This window comes from Cygnus atratus, chromosome 3 (assembly GCF_013377495.2).
Source record: "Cygnus atratus isolate AKBS03 ecotype Queensland, Australia chromosome 3, CAtr_DNAZoo_HiC_assembly, whole genome shotgun sequence".
NCBI lineage: Eukaryota > Metazoa > Chordata > Aves > Anseriformes > Anatidae > Cygnus > Cygnus atratus.
In genome coordinates, this window is record NC_066364.1 from 61,473,803 (window position 1) to 61,500,307 (window position 26,505).

Genomic DNA, 26,505 nt, shown 5'->3' on the forward strand with positions numbered 1-26,505 from the left:
GCGGAGCCTCCATGTTTGCCTTGGACGGACCTTCAGCCATTTAAAATGACTCCCTGAAAATTCAGACAGCTTCGTGCAAGGATCACCTCCCAGCAATACTAAGAAACCCGAGATGCATTTCAAGACAAATAAAATACATTAAGGTGGAATCTTGTTTTAGTGAAGGAATTTTGCACATATATGTATGCAGATTGCTCTCCTAGGTTATTTCCAAGATTTTAGTATTGCAACTTTATGTCACCTGGCATTTCGTAGGCATTGGCAATTATTGATGTGCTTCTATTGGCTTGATAACAAATGAGCTTTTTCCACAAAGCACAGTGCAGTCACTAATGTCAATACTTTGCCCACTGCTTAGCAAGTCAGTTACTAGCAACTTGACAATGGCTACATTACTTTCTTCATTCCTGGAAAAAACAAAAAAAAGAAAAAGCTAACAGAGTACCCAATCCAAACTAAAATACCTGGGCTAGAATGTCACATTTTCTATATGATGTTTCACATATGAGTATTTCACACCTTACAGTGCAAAGTAGTATGGCTAAACATAATTCTCTTATGAGATTCCCTTATTATGAAAATTCAAGTACATAACAAAATAATAAAATATGGATTCGGCACACCAGCAAGCTTTAGACCTCCCATTTCAACACCTCCAGCGTTACACACACTCTGGCTCCACAGTAAGAGTTTGCTAAACCAAACCAGCGGCACACGAGGGCTACCTCCCGCGGGCGCTGCGCCTGCTGCCCCACGGCGGTGCCCTCAGGAAGGCCGCAGCGGTCAGAGCTCGGGCCTGGCGTGGGGCTGGGGGCCCGGTGCTGCCACAGCCTTCCCACCTACCCATTGCCAGCGACAGCCCCCGGAGCTCTAACCCCACCTCACCTCTCACTGCTCAGATCCAGGCCTTTACCTGAAGGCGCTTCTGTCCTCAGCCCTTTGTAGCATCTTGTTTATTCAAATTGCTGGCTCTCTGGTGCAAACCTTCTTCTTCAGCCCCACAACTGGTACAACTGGGCCCCAGTTTTGGCTGGAGGACCTGGTTACCCCACGGCCAACAGGAGAATTGAGGCTCCGGAGCCCTTCCTGTGAAATTCTGAGCCTGAAGCTGCTTGGTTTTGTGGAACATTAGGGAGGCAGATTGCTAAACACTGTTTTGAGTTTGCAACTCAAATTACAGAGTGTAAGCATCAATTATCTTTGATTATTAATACTGAAGTTTAATTATAATTAATTCTTCCATCCTTGTTCTGATGATGAGCAGGTAACTTGCTCTGCAAGAGGTCCCCCTGAGGTACAGCACATATTAAAGGATGGGAAGCAAACAAACAAAAACACTTTAAAGAAAACACAACAAGCTCATTCAGAACATGTCCAAAAAAAAGACCCCATTGATAGTGACTGTAAAACAGAACTAAAAATCTGAAGAGAGAACAGGTTAAACCAAGCCCTTTGCTACAGTGCTTCTAAAAATAAAATCCAGTGTTTGTGTATTCTGATACATTCACATTGCTGTTCGGATCATAAGGCCTGAGGACGTAAAAGCTGTTCTCTTATGGACACGTAGGGTAAATTAACTTGCTAATTCACCCTCTAATGCACAGTCCACTGAGCACACAATTACATAAAAAAGGAAAATGAAATTTCATGCAGTCAAGCAGATTAATTTGTTTGCTTTGTAACATTACGTAGAGAGCTTTTTTTTTTTTTTTAATACTGATAAGTATATATACTTTTTTTATTTTTTAAACTAAACTGCATCATTCATCCTTAAATGAGTCACATGCACAGCATGTATGCACGGAGCATATGCCATCCTTCCCTAGCACTGCCAGACAAAAGCTACACTGCCAAAAATAGCCACACAGCGTGCTAGAGCTGCTGCAGGATGCCCTAGATACATTTAGGCCAGGAAGACTGAGCAGCCCTGCCGCAAGGAAGGGTTAGACACTAGCCTTCATAATGGGGCCAGGACTGGAAAGAGGGAAGAAGCTGAATTTATACCTTTGAACTTAATTTTTAATAAACATGATTTAGCTGAGGTTAAAAGGGACAGTCATCTGAAAGCTATTTCCATGCAGAGCTGGAATGCACATGTATATGCACAAAACATAAGGGGAAAAGGGTGCATTAAAATACTTAGAATGTGTTGTTTTTACAAAAAGGCCAGGTAAAGATAAAGGTACTTTTTTGTTTGTTTTAATATTACACAGTATTGAGTTTACAGACTCCTGAGCTTTGATGGATGTTTTCTTTATTCGGTTTCATAATTTTTAATTTTTTTTATTTTTTATGTGGTATCTTCCTACTTTTCTCTTTCTGCAGAGATTAGGAAAAGCTAACAGCTGATGTTTTTCCCCTTCAGGTTAGACCAGGTAAGAAGCTGGATGAGCTAAATAAGTCAGGACCAGTGTGGTAAGTGTTCAGAGGGACCAAAGATGGGTCACACACCTCGGAGTGCCAGACTGGCCCCTCAGGCCCTCGTCAAACATCAGGCTAACCCGCGGCTTGTCTTCTCCAGCACCCCAGCACTCCACTGAGTGCGTTGGAGGCAGCCCCTCGAGCTGAGGAGTGCCCCAGCCCCATGGCAAGAGGCGCAGGGCAGAGGACAGCAGCCTCTGGCGCTACCTCCGCCTCAGCTCTTGGAGGAAGGGCACGCAGGCTGGGCGAAGAGATCGCTGCCTGTATCAACTGACCGAGACAAAATGGATTTCCCCGGATTAGCAGGGGTTTGCCCTCCACAGGCAGGCAAGGCTTCACCTTCAGGTGAAGCAGGAGGAAAAGAAGCGCAGCCTCCACCCGCAGCCTGCATGGCTAACCGGCAGGCCTTGCCACAGGCCTGTCACTCGAAGGGCTACCAGCCTCTCCTCTTCTCTGGATGCTGCACCCTCCAGGCTGCCTGGGATCACTGCAAACAGGAATAGGAGGGATTCGACTTCTCTTCGGCTCCCCGAGACAGTCTAGGGCTCCCATGTGCTAAAGTTCAGCCTTTACAGTGTAAACATTAACCTACATTATCACAGCTTTTATCCTGCCCTCATAAAAGCAGCAGTACGATGGCGGCACTGTATTTGCTTAGTGGGCAAGCTACCGTTGTAACTCAATGCTTAACTTTCTAGACTTAACTTCCATGAAGGTTCGGCACAGAAGGTGTTGAACAGGCATGAAGAGAAAGAACGGGAAATCATCCACGGGGCTGGCAGGAGCTGCCGCTCCTGTTGGCCTGCATTTCTGACACAGCTACCATGCGCCTAGGGCAGCACAGATGTAGGAGGTGGAAGCTGCTTCGGCACAGACCTGTCTACACAAAGAAAGAGGGCTTAGGAAAAGATGTAAAATACCAGAAAACCTGAGAATACCTGAAAAATTCAAGGATACACTTTGCTGTCTATCTTTCACTCCATCTCCCTTTAAAGCAGTACAAAAGATTCTAGAGATAGCATCTTAAAAGCATTGTAAATAAGGAAATCTATTTGTCCTTGCAAAGTTTCCTTCACATTTCAGCCTACCGGTATTCATCAGAAGACACCAATAAAGCATTATTTGACACAGTATTTAGGAACTTGGCCTCCCATTTTCTAAGCCTAAACCTCCTATTTGTGAGGAACAGCCTAATCCTGTGGAATTAATTAAAAACAGAAGTGTCACCATTTCCTTTGCATCTATAAATATCTCCATAATAAAATAGCTGATCAATTACCTATCATACAAGTACAGGTTTATTCTTTTTTTTTTTCATTGCTCACTTATCAAAACATGAATGGATGAATATTTTTTCATTGCTTAATTTCTGCTAATTAGCGGCCAGTCAAATTTGCAGGACTGGAAACTCTCTTGACAAGACACATGCTTCCACTGTAGGTCCTCACCAAACTCTTTAGGGCGTTAACAGAAAAAGCTCCTGAAAACCTGAACGAATCACTCCCCCCCCAGCACCACCCAACCCTTACTAGTAAGAATACAACCTATTTATTTTCTGCAAAAGTCAGTATTCACTGTAGGGTGAGAATAAGTGGAAGTCAGGACTTCTTGACTGTACTGACTGTACTGTTAACTTTTCTCCTGGCTTACTGTGTGAGTTCTGTCCTTTTATCCTATTCCCTAGAAGAAAAATAATAAAGTTTTTATTGTTGTTGTTGCTTTTTAAAAGAGACTGTGAAACTCTCTCTCTATATATATATATATTTATCCTGTGGTAAAAAACTCACCCTTTTCTGGATCACACAGGTCCATAACTGCATGGGTGATGCCCTAGCTCTCAGCAGGATGATGCCCTAGCTCCCAGCAGCAAGCTAGTATGTAAAACACCAAGGAGCTCAATTAAATCACAGCACTGGGACTCTCGGAGCAGATCTCATATGTTAAATCACTCCCCTTACCCCAAAGAACATTTTCTGAAAAGAGCTGAGTGTGATGACACAAGACCTAAAAGAACAATGAAAAGATCCCTTCTGCCCTTTTCAGTTAAATCACTTCAAGGGCTGTCCTGGAACAACCTGCTCAGGACATGCCATAGCTAGAACAAGAGAACAGCAGGGTAATTGGCCAGCAGTGAAGGACAGCAGAAGTGCTCCCCAGTTCCTATTCCAGGAAGATGAATAATACATCTTTCTTCTAGTCCTCATAAGCCATTTGCCAGGAACAAGGCTTGTACATGACCCAGGCAGTCTGAGAAGATTCGTCAGATGCTCAAGTGAGGTTGTGGAGTCTTCCTCCTTGGAGACCTTCAAACAACCCTCTGTGCCCAACAATGTGATCCAACTATGCAAAATAACCTTCTTCACCCACAATTACACATTCAGAACCTGCATCAACTATGCTATTAAGAGCCTTAAGATACCAGTTTGGTTTCAAGCATTACTACACTGAAGTGTTATATAGTTGTACACGTTTAGATTTCAGTCAGTCCTACATTTGCAGAACCCTACTTTAAAAAAAGGAAACAAACAGCTATTTTGATTGACAACAAGGACTTCAGTCTGAGATTTGCTTCCCTCCAGTCCAGTGTTCTGGAGGAAGAGTGAATTTAAAGAGTTATTCCATAAATATTCCACAAATGTATGTACCTAAACAACGTCTGTTACACTGTTCAGGAGAAAGCCATCAGGATAGTCATGGCTTCCACTGTTGAGCAAAATTAGGAAACTTTTAGTTGCAAGAAGTTAGCATTAAGTAGTAGAGTATTTATGATTCATTAGTAAGAATAAAAACAGGGACAGAACCCAGAAGCTTGAAGTACTGTAATTTGCAGTTAGGTAGTATTAACAAATCAGAAATATTTCCATTTTATTACCACCATATTGCAGTTCCTACAAATGCAGGCTAAAGAAATCCAAAAAGTTACTTTCACTGGTACGTTATCACAGGAAAAACGCAGGAACTTCAGCTAGCAGTTCACAAGGTAGACTCTTTTTCTTACAAAATGAACACATTTTGCAAAATAACTTCTCAGTGTAGTGTCACAAAATGTTATATGTGCACTACAGCACAGTATCCACATGCCCTGCTGAAGCACTACCACTCACGTTTGTCATAAGCACCTCTGCAACTACGTGTGACTACACATCCACGGGTTCTTCCAGGAGAACGATCAGGAACTGCACCTCGGGTGCTGGTGTGACTTCCTTCAAGAAATTCTCCTTTCTCCTAGGAGACAAAATGCTGCAGAAAGAACAGTCTCTTCTGCATTTAGCAAAGCTGTATGTTTGCCAACTCTTTGAGGAAAGAGCTCTGAACTGAGGAACGAGAACGAGAATTTCGGTAGACAAATTTTAGAAAACACATACTATCAAACACAGCAATTACTCGACCTGTGAAAAGAGCCTGAATAACCATGGGACATTATTATTTGATTCAGTAGCAGAAGTAGGCACCTCATTACTCTCCAAGACGTTTTTTCAGCCAAAGCCTAGTCTCAGAGCAGCAGCCTCATTAGCACAAGTTAGAGTACTTGCACCAAAACAAAACAAAACCCCCCAAACCTCCCAAGCCTTCAAAGCTAGCCAATGACTTTAGAGATGGGTTCATTATTTAATAATTAAAACTTTAGAAGCCACACACCAAAGAACCGAGTGTACCACTGTTTTTGTGATGCCATCTCTAAGGCGCAGGCCAATGGCACCAGTACAATCGCTTTTAGCTTCTGTGTTCGAAAGTGCCAGCTTTATACATGCTGGATGACATCCAAACCCCATCATTTTTAACACCTCCCTCTCTGACCCATGATACACTGCTCACAGTAAAGTAAATGCAGTAGAGTCGAATTGAGTCTACTCAAGGCCACCACAGCTCAAAAAGCACAATACCTTGATAGTCGGGCTGCAAAGCAGTCCATTTAATTCAAAAGATAACAAGATCTGAGAATCCAAGACTGATGAGAAGCTAAAGGTTGGACTACATGATCCTAGAGGTCTTTTCCAACCTAAATGATTCTGATCCTATAATTCCACCAGCTTCTTCAAGGCAGCTTCAGGTACGAGAGATACACCTGCCCTTGGAAGTTTTCTCATTCTTTGATACGGATACTGTACAGGTACTTTCTTTCAAGCAACAATTAGACAACCAATTATTTACTTGCCAAATGCAGTTCAGTTCAATAAATAAGCTAGAGAGACCAAATAAGCAGCATTAAGCACTTTCAGCCCATTACCATGAGAAAAACTAAGTGCTCTAAGCCTGAAAACAGGAGGTCAAATTCACTACTTCGAAAGAATTACAATGGGGACGAAGTTGGCCGAGCCTTTTTAGTGGTCTTGCACAAGCCTTGTCTTAAACTTTCTTGCCAAAACAGACTTCTCTACAATTAACATTCGCCACAGGCAGCACCCCTTCTTATGAGAGACTTAACTCTGCTCTAGTCGTAAGTTACACCGAGAAAGGACAGGATGACAGCTCTGCAAGTCATTTGTGGCTTGGAGAAGAGCAGGCTATTTGGTTACAATCATCCCATCCAATACGTTAAAATCTTCAAGGTCACTAAGTCCTGTTTTTCCTCACACCTTTTTTTAATTCTCAGTTTCAACTCCCATTCAGATAGGGCTTTACTAAAAGACCTTTGGAAAAGGTTTTAAGGACTATGGAAAGCAGCCTAGATTTTTAAATGCTTGTAAACTGAAGTGCTTTAGTGAAGCCATAGTGGGTGCCACCTGATACCACTGGATGTCTTATCAGCTGTGACAGCAGACTGCAAAATTCAGTGCTTACCTAGGTGTTAACTACTACAGGCAGTGTTCTAGTAGGATTTTTCCCCACCGTCTTAGAAGAAAAGTACTTGAATTTTAACAGAGCAAGAACAGGATCTAGAATCTTGGTCTGCAAACTTTGTGTTTCATTTTGCCAAAGCTTGTCACGTGATCTATGGAGAGAGAAAGAGAGAGGGAGACCCTCACATTGTCCCAATATGTAAATGTTCCTACTTTGCTTACCTAGAGGGAAAAAAATGCCTTTGCAATGCTTATCTATTTTCTTCCTCAAATAATCAGATTTCAAGTACTGGAATATTTGTCAATGATGGCTTGCAAAGCACCTCTGTCACAGTATGTGGTTGATTTGCTCAACTAAAGCATAAGACGTTATCCAGCATTGCACTACTTTACAGCAGCATAAAGTAAAGGTATTTGGAAGGTGGCTTCAGCATGTGGAACTGGGCAGCAGTACCTGTTATATAAACAGGAAAGCCAGATCCCACTGGATTTCCCCATTTAATGATCCAAGAGCGTAATGCAGAATGAAAGTCTAAGCTATGTCTACAGTGATTTCACATCTTTTAATACTTGCATGTAGAAAAGTCTTCTCAAAAGGTTTGCAGGCAAAGCATCATGTCCTCATTTTGTAAAAAACAAAATAAAACTTTTTGTATTATATAAACAAATATATATATATGTATGTATGTATGTATGTATGTTATACTATGCTACATAGGAAGCACTTTTGGAGCACGCCATCTAATTTAAATACCAGAGCAAAATGACAACCAGATAGGTTGGGTCAAAAGAAAAGGAGAAAGTGCTGTACAGAGAACGGGAAGTCAGTGCACTGTTGCTCAGCCACAAGTAATTAAAGCTTCCCTGTCTGGCTGTTTTTCAGAGTAATATTCAATAATCCCTAGTCAGCCTGAAATATTCGAGTCAGATGGGAAACCTCTTATTGTAATCACTGTTGTTAGGAAGTCCTGCAGAAATGAATTTCCCATCCCCAGAGAGGGAAACAGAGATTGTTCCTGTAAAATGTTATTAGACATGATATTTGTCACAAGAACTTTGATGTGAAAAGGCACAAAAGGCAGTCATTGCAGCACAGCTCTCTGAAGGACGGTTAATCAATACCTGACTTTCCAACAACCAGTCTCAGAAGACAGCTGCTTTATAACTAAAAACATGCCTTCCCCAAGCAAAGAACATGCTTCTGTATGATGCGCTGTAGTTATATCATTGTGTTTTCTCTTGCCTTTCATGACCGTTGCTCATTCCCAGCCTCCTCCCTCATTGTACTTTCACATTCAGTGCCACAGTGAGCAGGTCCTCAAGTTGGATGCTGTGTGGCAGAGAATCGGTTGTGAAGGGGGAAGAACAAAAGCTTTCAAAAATATTAAAGCCCTCCCGATACACACTACGAAAGGTTTTGTATACAGGGAAAAAAAAAAAAAATCAGAAGTCTTACTTTGAATTACAGCTGTTGGATCCTGCTGACTCCACAGAGCATCCCCTTTATTAGCATGCAGTAACTCTACCAACCCACTTCAGATACTCTACAGCATCACTATTAAAAAATAAAAAGTCCTAGCTCTGATGAAGGACGGATGAGAACAGACGTTACCAACATCACAAACATAACCCTTCTCCTCAGGTTGTTCCCCGACCATGTTTCTTTCTAAAACTATATTAGTTTACTTGTTTTCATGAGGAGGCATCTGCTTATGTGACTTGTTTATTGCAGTGTATCACACTGTACTCCGAAGAGACATCGCAAGGGCCAACGAGAGAAAGGTAATGAACAGACGATGGTAACCTCTTTCACTAACACAGACCCCCCTCTTAAAGCTTTTGGTTCCTTACCAGGTAAAGTTTACAAGGCCCTATTTATGCTCCCCTTACTTAAACAAACAAAAAGCAGTACATCTGTCTGAGAACTCTAAAAACTGGCCTGCAGACTTCCACGTTCTGCCAGCACAGCACAAACCATCTTTCTCTGATTTATGGCAAAGAGCTACAGCCTCACCATCTAGGACTAGAGTAGTGATCAAGAGCTTGCTACTGCATCTAGATCTGTTTTGAAACAAAGCCCTGGGACAATTTTAAGAAAGTTTCAAAAGCAAGTTCTAGAGGAAGGCCAAAGGACAGCACTCTACTCAAAATTTAAGCTAAATTTTCACTGAGTGCTACAGAGAGCTTCTAGTAGCAGCAAGGCACACTGAACTCCTGTTTCTGCCAAGCAATAGCAGGGCCTGTTTGCAGCATAAATCCCTTCTGTGAACACCTTGGGATCAGGAGCTGATTCAGAAACTCCAGCACACTGCGACCATGGACACGCTGCCTTCGTTTCACAGGAGATGAAGATGAGTCCCTCGTACTGTGACCTTAAAAACTCCAGCCTTGGAGTGTTGCTCACTGTGTAGATGCTGCAAACAAGTGAAACCTGTAAGGATGGTGACTAAACAAATGCCTAACAGAAAGAGGAGGCGTCCATAAACATCACCATGGTGCGAGGAACACTTTGGCTAACGTGGGTTAGAGCAGCAATCCAGGTAACTCACGGCGAGAGGGATGCTCACAAAAACTCCCTGAACACAAACTGAGAGCCATTTTGTAACTTCAATGTGAGAATAACTCGGTGAATAAGAAGCCTGGCGCAGAAGTAAATAAATGCATTATGCAATACTTCAGAAAAAGCAAATTGGAAGTGCAAGAACACACTGAAATGCTGATAACCCAGGCACAGTGTCAGGCACGTGCTGCTTGGTCTGCAGCCCGGTTTTACTGCCAATACCTTGCTCAGCAGCTGGTTGTTGCTGTCCTTTCTGGTTTACAGATGGCAGCTGCCATCTGCTTTTTCTTCACCCCATTCCACTCTTATTTTGCAGTTCAGACTGCAACTAAACACAGTAGGGTAACGTAGCTAGATGGCTGCAGAAGCATTTCTTACAAACTTTAATCTTTTTTTTTTTTCCCCCTAGCAAAAGGGAATGCACATAAAATGTGAAAGTAGCATCGTCTAGAGAGTTTGTGTGGACTGAAAGTCTAGGATGGGGTGCACATTCCTCACCTGACATTTCTCAGTGAAATAGCAGTTGCAGTTAAGGAGCAATGGCAAGCAAGAGAGTTCAGCAGTTTGTTTTCCACCACGCTGCCACTGCTGCACTCAGACGTTAGTCGGGTGCTAACTCCACTCACATCACACCTATGTGTCCTCCAAAATAGCTCAGACACGTTTGATCTCATTCATGGTGCCTCAGCATACGAGCCAAAATTTCGTATTGTAATATTCATTACTGCATTAGTCAGCACGCAGATAACGAGGAAACCGAAAAAAAAAAAAAAACTAAAATTGGCTGCATAAATGAGTGATTCCTCATGTCAAGGGTGGGTAACTGGATAAACCTGCATTTCCAAAGCAGCTGTCTGAAAAGCTTTCTGAAACAGAATTGAGAAACAAGAGCTTTGTGTGCTCAGATACAACGGCGTGAACCAAGTTCAGCCAGCCGTTCCGTAATAAAACTTGCTCGTGCAGGAGTTTACAGCGAAGCTGAAAAAGATCTGGAACTCAAGAAAGGAAAACCAAGCCTTCCAGCAAACTTACTGATAGGTTTTAGGATGTTAGGAGATTTATAATCAGTTGAAAACAGGACTCTTCACTGGAGTTTTTACTAGTCAGATGGGCTAACCTCAAGGCATCAGCACTACAATCATATTCCCAACAATCAAATCAAAATTCAGAAATGTTATTTTTAAAAGTATGTTATTCTGCTTCCTCACTCCTTTTCCTCATCTCCTCTCAGCATACAGGAGATAAAAATTCTCCTTAGTATATTCTGTGCCATCCACTACACTCGGATCCTTCAGAGGCACCCCCGTTCCTGACAAGGAGAGGAAGAGCACACCTCTAGTACCACGCACCATGCAGCAGCAGGTGGCTACGGCACAGGGCTGCAACAGGGCTCTTCTGAATACAAAGCTCCACTAGCTGGAGTATTTTTCCTAGCTGCAGGGGACTGCAACGGCCCTAAATCTTGCTCTACCACACTCCAATGCTAAACTATAATCGTCACCAGATCCCAGGAGAGATCTGTGAGCAATTGTACCTGGCATGGCAGACTGTAGGACAGGTCTCCCTACATCTGCTTCAGATGTAAAAAGACAACCCAGAAGAAAGTTGATTGTGAAAGTCATCCTCCGTGTGAGGGACTAGGCCAATCAACAGGCATGACTGGAGGTTCAGACTGTAGCAGTACCAGAAGAAGAAAAATAAAGACTGGCTGTCATTCACCGGGCCTTCGGACCATGAATTAACTCTGTAAGCGTGTTAATGAGTTCCTTCTGGGACTTGAAGTACCTTGAGCATTTCTCCGGGGTTGTTGAGGTTTTGGGGTAACTCAGCTCCTCAGCAAACTGACTCTTTGCTTCCTCTTCCAAGCTGATTTTAAATCTGGCCTCCAGAAGACATTACTAGAAACAATTCACTGAGGTTAAGGGAAAACTGTAAATCCACAACCCGTTCCTGCAGCTGTAAAAATTGCGTAATCCCGAGAGACTAAGCAGCAAGGGGGAATAAGAGCTTCATCTGCTGTTCCTCTGACGAAGCTCAGAGTCACTGTGACTTGTCACGGGAAACTCCCGCCTTCCCGGCAGCCAGCTCTACAGACACTAGTACCAGAAAAGGAGTGCTCCGGCTAGCTCTGCTATTCTGAAGCGAAGGACGTACCAACTGCAGGATTCCTGTGACTTGCAGTCTGCTGCTTTCCACATTTTGCTTCCCAGCAGTCTCAGACACGTGTGCTTGATTTGCTCAAACTCTTGATTTCAAACCCACTTTCCCTTGTTGGCACCTGCACAGATAAACTCCACAGATCAGAACGCCCCTGACACGAACTTGAAGCTACGGAAGCACGGCCGATCCCTGAAGAATAATGTGTGGCCTCTATAAAGCTAAAGGGCAACCTAGGAAGGCCAGAAGAAAGTCAGAAATACACTAAGGCACGAACGCTCAACCTGTCTTCTTGCTTTTGGAGACACGGCTATGAGGCTGACATGCTTCATTATAAAAGGAGGCATCAGCAGATCTAAAACAATCGGGAGATAATCTACTTGCCAGCGTTAACAATAGGGAACAATTATTATTTTTTAAACGTATCTGGCAAACAATAAGGATTCCATTGAAGCCACAGAAGGTGTATTCTGGTCCAAACCCACTAATCAGTTCCCCAGCCCAAACAAACCATGACAGGGCAGCTACGTGCGGCTGTCAGCCCTGATGCAGCAGCTCGGGATTTGTTCCTCCACACAGCCTGCCCCAAACCCCAGCTGTGGCTCCCATCTGGGGAGGACACGGGTCCTCCTTTGTGGAGAAACCCGCATCCAGGTGAGGGTGATGCACCTACAGGAACGTCACGGTGCTTGTTCGAGCCACCAGCAGCAAGTTAATCATGTGAAGGAGAAATGGGAGCCAACACTCAAGTGCTTCTCTTCCGAAACTGCCAGTATGAAACGCAAATTTCAACGATCTGCTTGATACCCCGAGTAATTCCTGCCTCGAGCTTGTCTAAGTGGTTCCATTACATCTCCACATACAGATCATTAAGGATGGGTCTGGGACAATGTGGATGTTCAATGGCTGTCATACTCAAACCTACAAACCAGTGGGATGGGACATTTTTGTGGAATTCAGTAAACCAGATTCCACTCCTCTGAACAAGAGAAATACTTGGCCTCAAGCGATGAGGTGTGAAAGCCCAACTTTAGAATATTCCCTAATTTCATTGCTGACATTTAACAAGCAAATAAATGCAGATGAAACATTGCCCATAGCCTCCCTCGCTGTCGTTATGTGTGTCTTACCCACAGCCATTAACATCCACTCCGTGCTTCAGCGCAGGTCAAACTCACGTGCGTGAGTTTCAAGGAGCATTTGGCTGCAAAAACAGCGCATTGTGAAACACACCTTCCCAGGGAGCGAGGGTTGTTCGTGAAAATAGATCAACTTGCATCGATCATCATGGCACTTGTCCTCCAGACACGTTACTGTTGTGGCCTGGGGTTGAGTAGACTGGGCTAAATAATTCCTTTGTGTAGCTTTAAAGTGCAATTCATTTCTGAAGAGACTTCTGACAATGATACAAGGCTCTCTCTGTCGGGATACTTTCACACAGAACTCTTAATTCTGAAATACCAGAAAAACAAGTTCTCCAGCTGGAAAGCACAGGCTGAATTTAAAGAAGCGTGGAGGGAAAAAAAAAAAAAAAAAAAAGAACAAAAGAACAAAAAGTACTCCGTGGGTAGCTGAGTAAGCAGAGAATGTATACGTGTGAGTTTGTGCAAGGGAAACGATGTACTCCCAGTGACTCTGCTGAGCCCAGCAGTGGGAGGAGGTCCAGCATCACTTGCTCACAACCAGTCTATGCCAGCTCTCCTGGAGCTCTCCACAGTGCGATATGGCAAGCAAAGGTTTTCTGTTAAAAATAAAGCCGGGCTTCTACCTGGATACAAAGTAAGCTCAAAGGAGCGAATGGATGCAGCGGTTTCTGAGCAAGCTCACACAACAGCAAGAGTGCCAAGCCTCTTGACACCACTACAGTCACAAAGCCACCAGGGGATCTAACTGCAACATGCTTCGTCACAAAAGGTGTGCTGAGCTACTGTCCCGTTTTCCCACTACACATGCAAGCACAGGAGTACCCGGGCTTGGTACCCCAGGCTTTGTAATGCGGCACAGACAGGCCGCAGAGGTCTGTTTCTTTTTGCTGTCATCTCATTCCGACTGCATATTACCATAGTAACACCTTGAAAAACTGTCATTTGTGTATTTGCAGGGAAAAAAAAGAATGCTACAAGACCACAGACAACTTCAAGATCCTTGGGTGGGTCTACTACTTCCCAGGTTTCTTTCCCTCAGATAAAAAATGACCGTAAAACTACACTCCTGTCACATGCATCTTCCCCTGAATTGTATTCCCAATTCAGGATTTTTAAAACAACCACTTTTACAGCAATAACAACGAATAAGGAAAACACTCGACTGTTTGCTATCAGCCTTCCACGATTGGTGTCTCTTATTGTACAGAACTTTCTTGAGAGTGGTCTGAATTAAATCGATCTCAGATCTTTTGGCCCCTCCGACGAGCATTCACTCCCATGAGTACAGTGACCAAGTGCTGCACCCTGTTCTCACCTGGACAGCTCTGACGAATGCTCCGCCACCGTTTATACCTTGTTTGCAATAAGCCCGGTGACTTACAGAAGTTACTTTGCAGAATTCAGTCTTTTCACTAATTAGGATTATCCTCAGTTCACATGCCAAGTCAAGCTGGATTCTCTTTAACAAGTATCTCGTTAAACTTTAAAGTCTACCAACGCTGCACATTTTTGGACTTTCGCCATCTGCACACTCAATGTCAGGTATGCTCCCCGAACGCATGAATAGATCACAGGCTGCTTCCCCCCCCCAAAATCAGCTGGCAAAATACATGTACACGGCTGTCCAGAATCAGCAGTGGAAGCCCCTTCTGGGGGAGCTGAGCTAGAAGTAAGATGATTCCTGCCCAGCACAGATAAGTGCTCAGCGATCCCCGCGCACCCTTTGATAAACAGGCTGGGTTACAACACATGCCGAGTCCTCAGACCTGGGACTTTCACTCCGAGAGCCGGAGAGACTGAACGAATCAGATTTGCTCAGCTGGTCTGCAGGCACGTTCCCTACCGCCCCTGAGACTTCCAGCACGGTCACATCGCGTTATTACAAATAAATTACTTCATGTTAGGATCTGCTTGCCTTTATTACAAACAAGTTGTCTCATGGTATCCAGCACCTACAGCTATGAACGATGAAGTCCTTTGAGGAGACAGCTTTGTAGCAGCTTTCTGAAATAACACAACTTCCTTCTGGACCCCCAACAGCTACAAATTAGGCTGTGAATGTACATTTTTTTGGTTTGTTTTTAATATCCATGAAAATGACAGATAGCTTTAGATTCTCACCTTCTGGCGTTGGCTAGCAGAAAGGAAGGAGTAAATGCACAGAAACATGAGCAAAATCCGCTGGCAGGTGCAGGCTCACAGACCACATCGTCCTGGTTTCTCAGCCCTGCCCCTTCACCCACCCCACACCGTAATGACCACTGGTACCTTTCCTTCCTTCCACCCCTTCCCCTAACTTAGCCTCAAATGCAGATGGGCAAGATAAGGCTACCACTTGCCACAAAAACCTGCGATACCCAATTTTGGTGAGCCAGCTCACCGGCCTGTGACAGCTGCTTACTGTTCTGCCCCAAATGAACCCGAGGCCAGTCTTTGACTGGTGCCGAGAGGCCCCGTTTGGAGAGCCCCCATCCCGGGCAGCTGTGCTGATGTGAAGTGGGGTGGAAGCCAGAGACCAAGCTGTCACTCCGGATCCAGCCCGAGGCAGAGACTCCACAGCGTGGGATAAGACTGCGCTTCCACACCCCGTGCAGTACCTGTTTTGTAGGTATACGGTTTCAGTTTCCAGGACTATCAGTTTAATGCCCTTGAAGATGCCGAATTCCCTCCTCTTTCTGGCCTCTTATGTTTGGGTGTAAACACACAGGTACAAATTAACAACTGAATTCAAAGTTAGCCAATCTGAGCTTAACAAGGAATTGCTATTTCCCCTAATACAGGCAGAACACAAATTAAGCGTGTAAGCAGTCATCTTGGAAGAAATCTCCCTCGTCTCCCTGGATGAACAAAGCTTCCAGCTCAAGCACGCGTTCCACACAAACACTGCCGTCCAGGCAACAGCAGCAGAATCTGCTGGTGATCACAGACATCACTGCCATGCACCAAAGGGCTGGAAAAAGCCCTTCTCTTGCTTGTTTTCGAGATGACAAAGAACCAGTGCGACTGTTCAGAGACCTAAAGCACAGTTGTCTGGCTTCGTATTTGCAGCAGTACTTGCTCAGCAGATTAAAGGTACATTCCCTTCCTCAGTTTCAAATCAGTAGACAGGTGAAGGATTTGACTGTTAGGTTTGTTGAGATTTCCTTTTCATTCGTTTGCCATAAGTATTTCATAATGTGGTTGATGTATCAGTCATTAATTATGCAAATGTATAACCCAGAATTATGAGCATCACTTTTCTATGCTCTTCACATGATAGTTTCAGAAACATAACGCAATCAATCGTCAGAGAAGGTCTCGTCTCCCCCTCCCCAGCAAAGGAGGAAGGAGAGCAGGCGTCACTTAAAAATTTCATAAAGCTGAGTAATTGCTGAGACTACATCCCAGGTGCACAAAATCAGCATGGCAGGAGAGGGAAATGCTCAGGTGAACTGAGCTGTTTATGCCTGCAGCCACAGTTCACACACACACAGGATGGATGCATTTCATTTACTACTCTCTCTCTAGATATGTTGTGATCTACATAAAAAAAAAAAACCACCCACGCCATCTTCAGTCACAGAAACCATATTTGTTCCACAACACAAGCTTTATGGGAATATTGATGCTGATGTAAATACAGGGCCTAAAAAAAGGCATATAGTTACGCATGACATATATTCCATATGTGGTAAATTTGGGGAAGGAAACAGACAAAGAAAAGCACATTACTTTATCCAGACACTTCGGATTACTGGAGAAGTGAGGCTTTTGCAGCAAGATGTACAGATTCCAGCTTTTTTTTTTTCTAGTAAATGACACTGAAAATGTGCTGTAAATGCCAATACTGCATTGAGAAGCACGGCTCTAACAATTGAAAATGCAAGTGCCAACGTTAAGATGTCAAAAAGGTCACTTTGGAGACGGTAGCATACTACTTTGCTGTGGATTGATTTCTAAGGCTGCTTAACATAACAGAACCAGACATGCCTGCAAGATTTGTTTTAGGTAGGTGCTAATCCCAGTAGGAAGTTGAGCCTTAATTCAAGTTCAGACTTCACCCAACAAGCAGTACACAGGATTTATTACCTGGAAGTCACTGGGTCTGTATAACTACCACACAGCTTGGGTACCTATGCCAAGTCTCACCACTCTGGGCTTACAAACAAGACACGAATTTTGGTTGAACTAGTGTTTTGGAGAAAGGAAATCAACAAAACTTAAAGAAAAAAAAAAACAGGCCAAAGAGAACTCGAGTTCATCAGAACAAATGGAAAAACAATAAACAAAAAATAAGAGATAATCCCATATGAATGTCCATGAGATGAGGCTGACTTTGTGACAGGAGTACTATCTGTGAAAACAACTTTCAGGACTTCCAAGGAGCAGATTTAGCAGCTGAACTGTTAGTTAGCTACTAAAATGTATCAAGGGAACGCCCAAGCCACCCCACACCCCACCCTGTGACCAACAACTACTGCCAGCAATCCCATCAAATCTATCAGAGTATTAAGAATATTGTCTTAATAGATGCAGGCTCAAATGGAATTTGCATTCAGGCTTGTAGAAAGTTCTCAGGCATGGAGTGAAGAAAAACAAAATAAAGTTCTTTTACTTTTCTAACTACCAGTTAGCTAATTGATACACAGAGGCAAGTAGCAACATAATTCAGAATCCAGAAGTCAAATCCTGCCTCTGTCCACCCTCCTAAAACATGCATTTAACTGCTAGGAAGGGATGGGGGAAAAGAGTAGAGGAGAGGAAGTTAAAACATTTAGTGAAAAAGCTCTGAATACAATTCACGTCAAAGGAAAGGAAGTAGTAGGATCATGTGGCTACAAAGACTGCTGCAGGCTTTTAATATCTCCAGATTAAAAAATAAAATCCCTGTCAAACACTTTCATGTCATTATTTGTTTACACTGGAAGAACAAACTCAGTGTCCACCTGACTTCCCAGATTACAGTAGAGACAGCCAAAGACAAGAAAAGAAATGGCTGATATTGAAATCCATTTACAGAAAATCTCACAATTGTTAACCAGTTTACAATCCCCATAAATATTTATTTCCCAGCTGACAAAAACAACTCTCATATGAACTGTAAAGCAAGACTTAGTATTCTGAAAAGACTGAACTACCCAAAATGAGGAACATTTTAAAACCTGGGATGATATTCAAATATCCTTAATGGAGGAAGAAGCTGCTCTATTACTTCGGAGTATCAGACTATTAGAGGCCTCTTGGGTTTTGAACTACTGTAAAAGGAGAGGCCCAGCACGATTCTAGGAAGCAGAGATGAAGACATCGTACCTCCTAGGGACATGGCACCGACTTAGTTTGTGCTAGGAATGAAAAGAAAGAAGAAAAATCTCAGCAGCTGCAGAAGTGGCTGAGCATACAGCAAACGAGAGGTCGAGAACTGAGATGAAGGAGACAACGCAAGGAGCAACCGGACGATGGACACTGAAGGCAGCCTCAGGCAGACCCGTGGCAGACCCATGTCTCTCGATCCCACTGGAAGCAGTGCTGGAGCAGCCTTGCTTGGTGTCAGGGAGCAGCCGACCTCCAGCACCTGCAGCCCACGTGTGCGGGGCCTCCTGCCCGCACGCCCTGCTCGCACCCACAGATGGGTGAAAAACTACACACATCAACATGCAAGGGCGGGTCTGGAGATGGTGAGAGCCATTCTATTAATTACTAAAAGAAAATCAAGTGAGTGTGCTTCCAGAAGATTTTGTATAACCTGCTATGCTATTCCTCACTAAGAGCATTCAAGGTAGACCACCGATTTACTACCTTACTGAAATCATGCACGTGTTAGGAGCACAGAGAACAAACCACGTACATTTGTCTACTTAAATCTCACAGGAATACAAGGAGAAAAGATCAATCAAAAATGGGATCTTGGTTTTAACAAGAGAAGCAAAGATAATCACATCTGTATAATTGCTGCAAGCAGAAAACAGCAGCCAAGTCAACAAGAACTTTTACCCTGGGAAACTAAACTATCAGTGCCATTGAACAAAACCAGGAAAATTATTGATTCTTTGCTTTGTGGACTGTTGACTCTGGAAGTCACCCAGCAGGCGATAAAGGAAACTAATATCCTTCTTAAAACATTAAAAAACTTGACCTCATACTAGAGTTTGTATCTCCATTTTATATGGGCAGTTTCAAATGTACAGAAGAGTAAGTAACTATGTACACAAGACCTAACACAATGGGCACGTTAACAATGACTAGCAATACGTTATTACCATGACGCTCAAATCTGTGGAGTTCTTTACGATGATGAAGAAAAGCAGAGGCTGCAAACCCAGGCAAATTCAAAACTCAGGAATTTTGTTAGAGCTACCAAGCTACCTTTTTACTTCAAGGAAAAGAAAACAGCTTGTTAGCTGTAATAAATATACATACCATAAATTTGCTATTCAAATGCTTGCTTGCTAGCCTCTTCTGTTACAGGGTAGAATGGTAACGTCTCAAATTCGAAACACTATCTTGAGGCTACAAACTGGCAGATGTTTTGTAAACAAACAAACAAAAAATCTGGTGCAATTTTTTTCCTCCCCTGAATAAGGCAATGAAAAGGAGTGTTTATGTAAATGTAATCACTTGATCACTGAAAAAGAATAAGAATTTTGATGGTTCAAACTTAAAATTCCAGTCACAACTCTAAGGTGCAGCATCCCTGCCAGACCAACAGAATTTAAGCACTAGGATTCAGGTGGAAAGCATTAATTACATGGTACAAGATAGGCAATGACTACACAGGCTTGACAGACCTCTGATAAAAATCCATGACCATCAGCATCCCTCTACCACCACCACTCACCTACATTAAACACCACAAATAATTTTTCTTCAGCAGTTACAATTTGTTAGTGTGCCCTGTCTTTAGTCAGGCTTATCAAAGTCAGCATATCTGAACACGTATATATAATTTTTATACTCTGCCAAAGGCACACTGCCCCTTATGCACATGCATGGAAGTAGAGCTAATTTTATCTCGTCTTTGGCAAAGCTGTCTTCTCTAACAGGCTGCTATTCTGTTCTGTATTCCCCAAGCCTACCACCACCTCTTTTTACAGGTATTTATCCAGACTGCGCACACAAATTCACTGATGTATTTGTGATGCAGGCCCCTTACCTCTGCCTGAAAATAGGGTTAATAACTAAAAAGTATTCTTTCTCTTTCACATCCAAAGCAGGCGATTGCATAACAATCCGGGTGATTTAAATACATACATCTGTCACACACGGGGCATTTGCGGGTGCCAATATGCACCGCCAAACTGCGCCAGTCACTGTCAGGCTCTCGGTAGCACACAGGGGAGCCAGTAAGGCGCTGTGGCAGCTGTGCAGCGCGTTGCGTGCCCAGCCCAGCCCAGGCTGCAGAGCCGCGGCATACCTTTCAGCCTTTTGGAATTGCCGTTCTTTTGCTGCTCGTCCTCTTCGTTAATGGTGAATAAACCCAGGGGATTTGGCCTGGCACTTGTCTTCTTCAATCGCTCTTGACGGAGGACAGTAGTTGAACCAGGCATGTTGCCGCTGCCTCTTGCTTATTTCAAAAAAGAAAAAAAAAGTAAGAAACCGCAGCCCCTGCTCAGCAGCTAGCTGCAACGCTGCCTGTTCATTTGAGCGCTTCTGATAGATCCCCTACGGATAAGCGGTATGCAAACAGCTGACAGACGCCAACATCCACTCGGCGGCGAAGAGCTCGCAGTCTTCCCCCACCTCCAGGAGAAGCCTGAACTAAAGGCACGTCGGTTCAGATGCTGCTTGTTGCTGCCTTCCCCTGCCTCAGCTGGACCCCAGCCCGCAGCACCTCTTTCCCCGCGACCCTCTGCCAGCTTCGGCACGCTGAAATATTCAGCAGGCAAGGCAAGAGGAGCAAACACGATACGCCGCTGCTGCTAGCAGTTGCCCTGACAACACTGACACCTCCTAACCAAGGGAGGTCTCCCCGGCACGCTGGTGGCCGTGGGCAGCCCCCCGCTGCCGGCAGAGGATGGGGCCGCGCTTGCACAAGCCGATGAGCAGCGGGTGAGAAGACGCCCAGAAGGCCCTGGGCATGGACCTGCCTCTTGCCAGCTGCTCTGTTATTCGTGTTTAGAGTTTAAGCCTAATCTAAATGAAAACAACGAGGATGAGTCTTCTTCCATATATGCATATGTTGTCTCCCCTCCCCTTGACTTAATCACCTTCCTATGCGCGGCACACCTCTTGCATTAGGAATGCACACGCCCACAGTTACCGGCAGGTGTTGGAAAATTCTCTTCCGTGTGTGGAAACTCAGCGATCAGGATCTCTGGCTTGCACAGGTAACACAGGACAGCGAAAGGACTTTGGGAGTTAATATTCTGTATCTCAACAGCAGCTTTATAGCACCAACTGTTAACATCTGCTTTGCAAAATGAGCAAAGTACAACCAACCAGCTAAAACCCCACAAGGTTTACTTTACATGCTGGCACTCCGGACTTTCTTCAGCCACTTATGACAGAGCGCTTGCTCACAAGTTTCGCAGCCTGCGTGCTCCGCTATTCACAGCTCCAACGCCGCTACGCAACACCCTGCGCCTTTTACACATGATACCTAAGTCTTCACCTGCTTCAAACCTCTCCAGCTGAAAATGTGCCCACTGTTTGAGAATGCCACCAAGCGAAAGACGCATTCTGTGCTTGGGCACCGGTCCTGCACCAGGCCCGCAGCCCACCTCCTGTCTCCTGTGGCCCTATCTCCTCCCGGCCATGCCCTGCCACTGGGCTCCACCTCAGCTTCTCTGGGCATACACAGAAGCTGTACACGATGACATCTGCCCACAGGTAAAGATGCTCTGTGCTGCAGGGTGTGGGCAAAAAGAAAAAAAAAAAAACAACTCTAACACAAGCTGTTCTGCAGCTCAGCAATTTGCCTTCCAGGGTTTATACAGGCTACCACTTTGTCCTGTGAGAGAAACAGCTCCATTCCTCAAATCCCATCCCCTTACCTGCCGGCCACAAATACCACACAACAGTGCACACACATCCACAGAAAGTGGGCTGTAGTTAGTACCATGAATACTTTTCACATGTGCCTGAGTGTTCCAGCAAAACAGAAGTACCAGAAACCAACAGCTACATGACAGCTCAGCTGAGCACCACTCCCCTTCCTTGTGCTGTTTTAAGCCGGGAAGAAACGACTCCTGAAACATGCCCATTTAAACATTTTGCTCCGTGGCTATTTTTAAAACTACATTAGATGTTCACCTTTAGTTGCCAAGCCACATAAATAGTTGTTCTAAATGATGTAAGAAGTATCTGGCACACCAGAGGACACCTGGCTGGAGGGGCTTCCAAGCTCACAGGTATGACAATAGGGAAATGGAGCTGCTGAAACAGGTGTTCCTCAGGAGGTTCTCTGAGGAGCCACAGAGGACAGCTACAAGGCTGCCTTCCCTGGTCCTTGCAGGACCCCGTACGAGGGGCTCGCTCCACACGTGGCACATGGCAACGACAGCTAGAGGCCTATGAAGGCCGGTGTGTGCTAAGAGGCGCAGGTGGCTGAGGCACCGGCACATGTTCCCTTCTGCTGACTTACTAACGCTGAGGTGAATTCTGACAGGAATATGATCAACAGCAGATTTGACCTATGCAGAACGATTTTACCTCAGAGACCCAGTGGCTAAAAGCTATGCCAGCCCCACAACATGTTCCTGAATGCCTAACAGTATTGCACCCAAACCACCTGCAACCTATAACAAGAGTACCTCCTACAAGACACCACATAACTTCAGTTGGTTTTTAAAGAACAAGACATTTGTTTACCCATCCCCTCGTTTCTTCCTCTGTCCCCCACTAACCCTCAGGCGCAGCGCACACAACTAAGAGCATGGCAGAGCCCTTACCACTGAGGTTAAACGCTCTCAGGAGATGGAGCCAGTGCAACTCTGTACCTTGAGGGCAAGAGATATATTTTTCCTTTTTACAACACTGTCAAAGTCATTATCAGCTGAACCACTACACTTAAACACAGCCACTCTCACCTGCTGGATTTGATAGGTATAATTTCCTGCACGAGGAATTATCTGATACGCAACAGTCTCAAACAGCAGTTTGAACAAAGACTATTAGGATAATTATATTGTGATCTGGGACGTATAAATATTTATAACAACGTGTTAATGGATGTGTCTGCTTTAACACCACACATTAATGCCTGATATCTCAACCTATTAAACGTGAAGCAGGTTGAAGCCAGTCACCGTGACACCTATTGCACTCTACTACAGGTAATCTGATCATTTCCAATGGCTGAACTCTAGATTTCTATCTTTCATTCAGAGGATTGTTTCAATCCCTGTAACCATCTACATGCTACACGAAGCTCATTACTGTGATGTGGAATATAACGAGCACTACGCGATGCAGCTGCTGCCCTGAGGAGCAGCACCCTGCCAAGGCCAAGGCCAAGGCCTTTTGCTCTGCTTGGCGGGGTGAGCCTTTCTGCTCTTTTGTAGTGGGCAAAGACAAAAGGCTGTGCTCGGCATGAGTTCGCTAACTGACAGAAAGTGAAATCCTTGTGAAGACAAGACAGAGACTGTGATAACTCGGACTGTGTACACCTTCAATAAAAAGACCACACCAAGTCCACTAGCTAGAAACCATCCTGTATCACTGGGCATGTCAGGTTATGCTACAGAAAATGAAGCCAATTGAATGCACGATCATATACTATTACAAAAGGCAGAAAAGGTCAATTCATAGACAAATCACCTATGAAAAGCACTGCATACAGAAGCACTCATAAGACACTGCTGAATCACAATATGCAGATTTTTCCTCCACTCCATGAGACGCTCACTGGACATTCATAAAGTTGTATTTTAAAGGAATTTCACATCTTTCTCCTGCTGTTTTCTTTGGATAAGAGCAGATAAAATATAAAAATTCTCCTGTCTGGCACTATTGTGCAACCTAGACGTGACCATCCATTGAGTAGACCATTAGTTAATCTCCAGCCTTCAAGCTCCCTGTCCTCCCCACTGCCAGTCAGAGGACAGTAAAACAAATAAACAAACAAACCCAAAACAGAAAGACCCCAGAGATGCAGATGTTTCAATCCAGTTCCAGAAGCCAGGGCAGCCCACTCTCCCCTTCCTTCTGACACTTGCATGCCCCGAAGCCTGAGGCAAGCTGCAGCCTCAGCCTCTCCATCTCCGGAGAGAAACAGAACCTTCAGAAGGATCCTGAAGAAGGCTTCTTGGGAAAGAACTCACTGATTTTTGTAAAAATATGTCTTCTCATTCAATGTACTCTGTATGAGCTTATTATTATTACCACTATAAGAGATGTTCACCAACTACTGAAGCTTTAAAAAAAAAAGTTTGGACTGTGACAACCACAAGCTGAACAGAAAAGTCACATGTACCTTAGTGCTTTTAGAGCATATCCCTAGCACAATCCCTTTGCTATCCTGTTCTTCAGTTTTACTGAATATAAAATAAAAACCATTCCATTTCTGCTCTTGGATAACAATTCAAGACCTTTTAACATAAAAAGAAAATTTTCTCTCACTTTAAATGCATTTGATATCAAAGATAGATAGAGTCAACATATTATTTTAATATAACTTCCTTACCAAATTGCAGATATTTCATTAATCTATTTCTGATTTGCTTTAGTACTAAAGGTCAGGATAAGGTAGGTCCCTATCCTACATGGTAGCATCAAGAAGGGACATGGGATTTTTCATTTACAAACAAGTTCTCCCAGCATGAAACAATGAGATTCCTTTGGGAATTTGGTTCCAATTAGTTCTTTATCCAAAGAAAGATCAGGAAAATCCAGGTATGGTTAAGACACCCCGTGCTCTTCTGCAAAAACAATACAATGCACCTACCAACCAAAAACTGTATAAAAATAATCAGTGTGACAACAGAACACAGCATGCAACCATATTTTGTATGGACATTTTAAACATTGATAGTCATTGTGTCAAAAACTTTAAAAAGCCATTAAAAAATACATAACAGACAATGCTAAATATCAGAACATGGACACATTAACTAAACTCCAAATTTGATAGCTCCATAAATTCCTCCAGGAGATTCAGGTCCTTGCATTTACTTATTACTTACTACAGTGGATTTTAAATCAGGCCAAAAACCAAGCAAATGCAGCCTTTTTCTTTTTTTTTGGCCTGAGAAAACAGCTAGTTACTCAGCATCAAAGAACTGGACACTTTCTTTTCAGTGCCATGTAAATCTAGGACAGAGCAATACAGCCTTAAAAAGACAGACAGGATTCCCCTCCTCCCTCCCCCTCCCCCCCCCCTCCCCATTTTAACCATTTTCTACAAGTTGAGAATTGCAGAAATATTCTCTACATCAGAAAAATTACTTGCATCTGTTATTACAATCACGGTCTCAAACATCATGCACATCTATTTTTTCCACCACTGCTCTTGAATCCTCTCCTACTTCTTATTGCTAAAAAGGAGAATAACCTCATCTTTACAGAGGTTTCTAAGCTTCTCTTCAAAGATATCTCACTTATATGTATACAAGATAGTAAAGAACTGGTAAATTATTTTACAGGATTTTTTTCTTTTTCGTATTTAGATTACAAGCATCTGATATAATCATCGATTTCCTTCCTTCCAGGAGGGTGGAAAGAAGGTGGCCACTTGCATAAATCAGTAGAATTGAATATAAAATGCTAGAGAACAAGAAGGTAAACCGACATCTTTCTGACTAATGAGAATCCTGCTGTCAAGAGCTCGGATGCACTCTGAATAGCTTTAAATAAGCAACGAGATGACTCGCTTCTGGAAGTCGAGGCCATAAAAACAGCAGTTTCTAGAACTTACTCTTCATTCATTCATTGAATTGGGCGCTTTAACTCAAGAAGGAGCAGAAGCCCTCAGTCTTCCACGTCCTGCCACAGTTTTAATTAAATGGATTTGCATAGTATGACTAGTTACAAAAATTGCACAACGTGTGCCGTGACAGATAAAAACACATTAGATCATTATTAGCCAATGTTTTTAAATTGCATGTGTAACAGCAGAATACTGGATCAGGCCCTAGAGTACAACATATCACACAGCCTCGGTGCCAGCTCAGTTAGATGAGGAAAAGCCACGAGGAAATGAGGACTTGACAGGGAAGCAGGAAACAGAAACTGAAAACAGAAGTCATCGGGGCCAGTTACCCTACTAACACTACGGCCTGGGCAGACTCGCCGCTGCTTCCGTCTGTAAAAACAGCATGGTTTTAAAATACCCAGTTTGCACACACATCAAAAGAACAAAACGCTTGTAAAGCACTCTGAAAACAAAGGGCACTTGCGTATGTACTAAACGTTTTGGTAGAAATGTGAAATACTTCAAAGAAAAGGCAATGCGCCAAGACCAAATTAAAATTTTCTCCATCGCTGTATTACCGACAGTATCTGGCAGATGAGATCCTGTGAACTACGT

General features: G+C 43.6%; 1 protein-coding gene across 8 annotated transcripts in view; it reads right to left on the bottom strand.

The window, feature by feature from the left end:
• The window catches only part of MAP7 (microtubule associated protein 7), a 110,654-nt gene that overhangs the window by 81,058 nt on the left and 3,091 nt on the right, over nt 1–26,505 (bottom strand). For 5 of the 8 annotated variants that reach the window (XM_035538919.2, XM_035538911.2, XM_050709937.1 and 2 more), the window contains exon 2: nt 20,455–20,604. The exons of 2 other annotated variants lie outside the window; for them this stretch is intronic. In XM_035538919.2, coding sequence (XP_035394812.2) covers nt 20,455–20,604 — 150 coding nt within the window. Of the gene's footprint in view, nt 1–20,454; nt 20,605–26,505 lie in introns of those variants that run through there. One more of the 8 variants, XM_035538916.2, reaches the window with a different exon arrangement.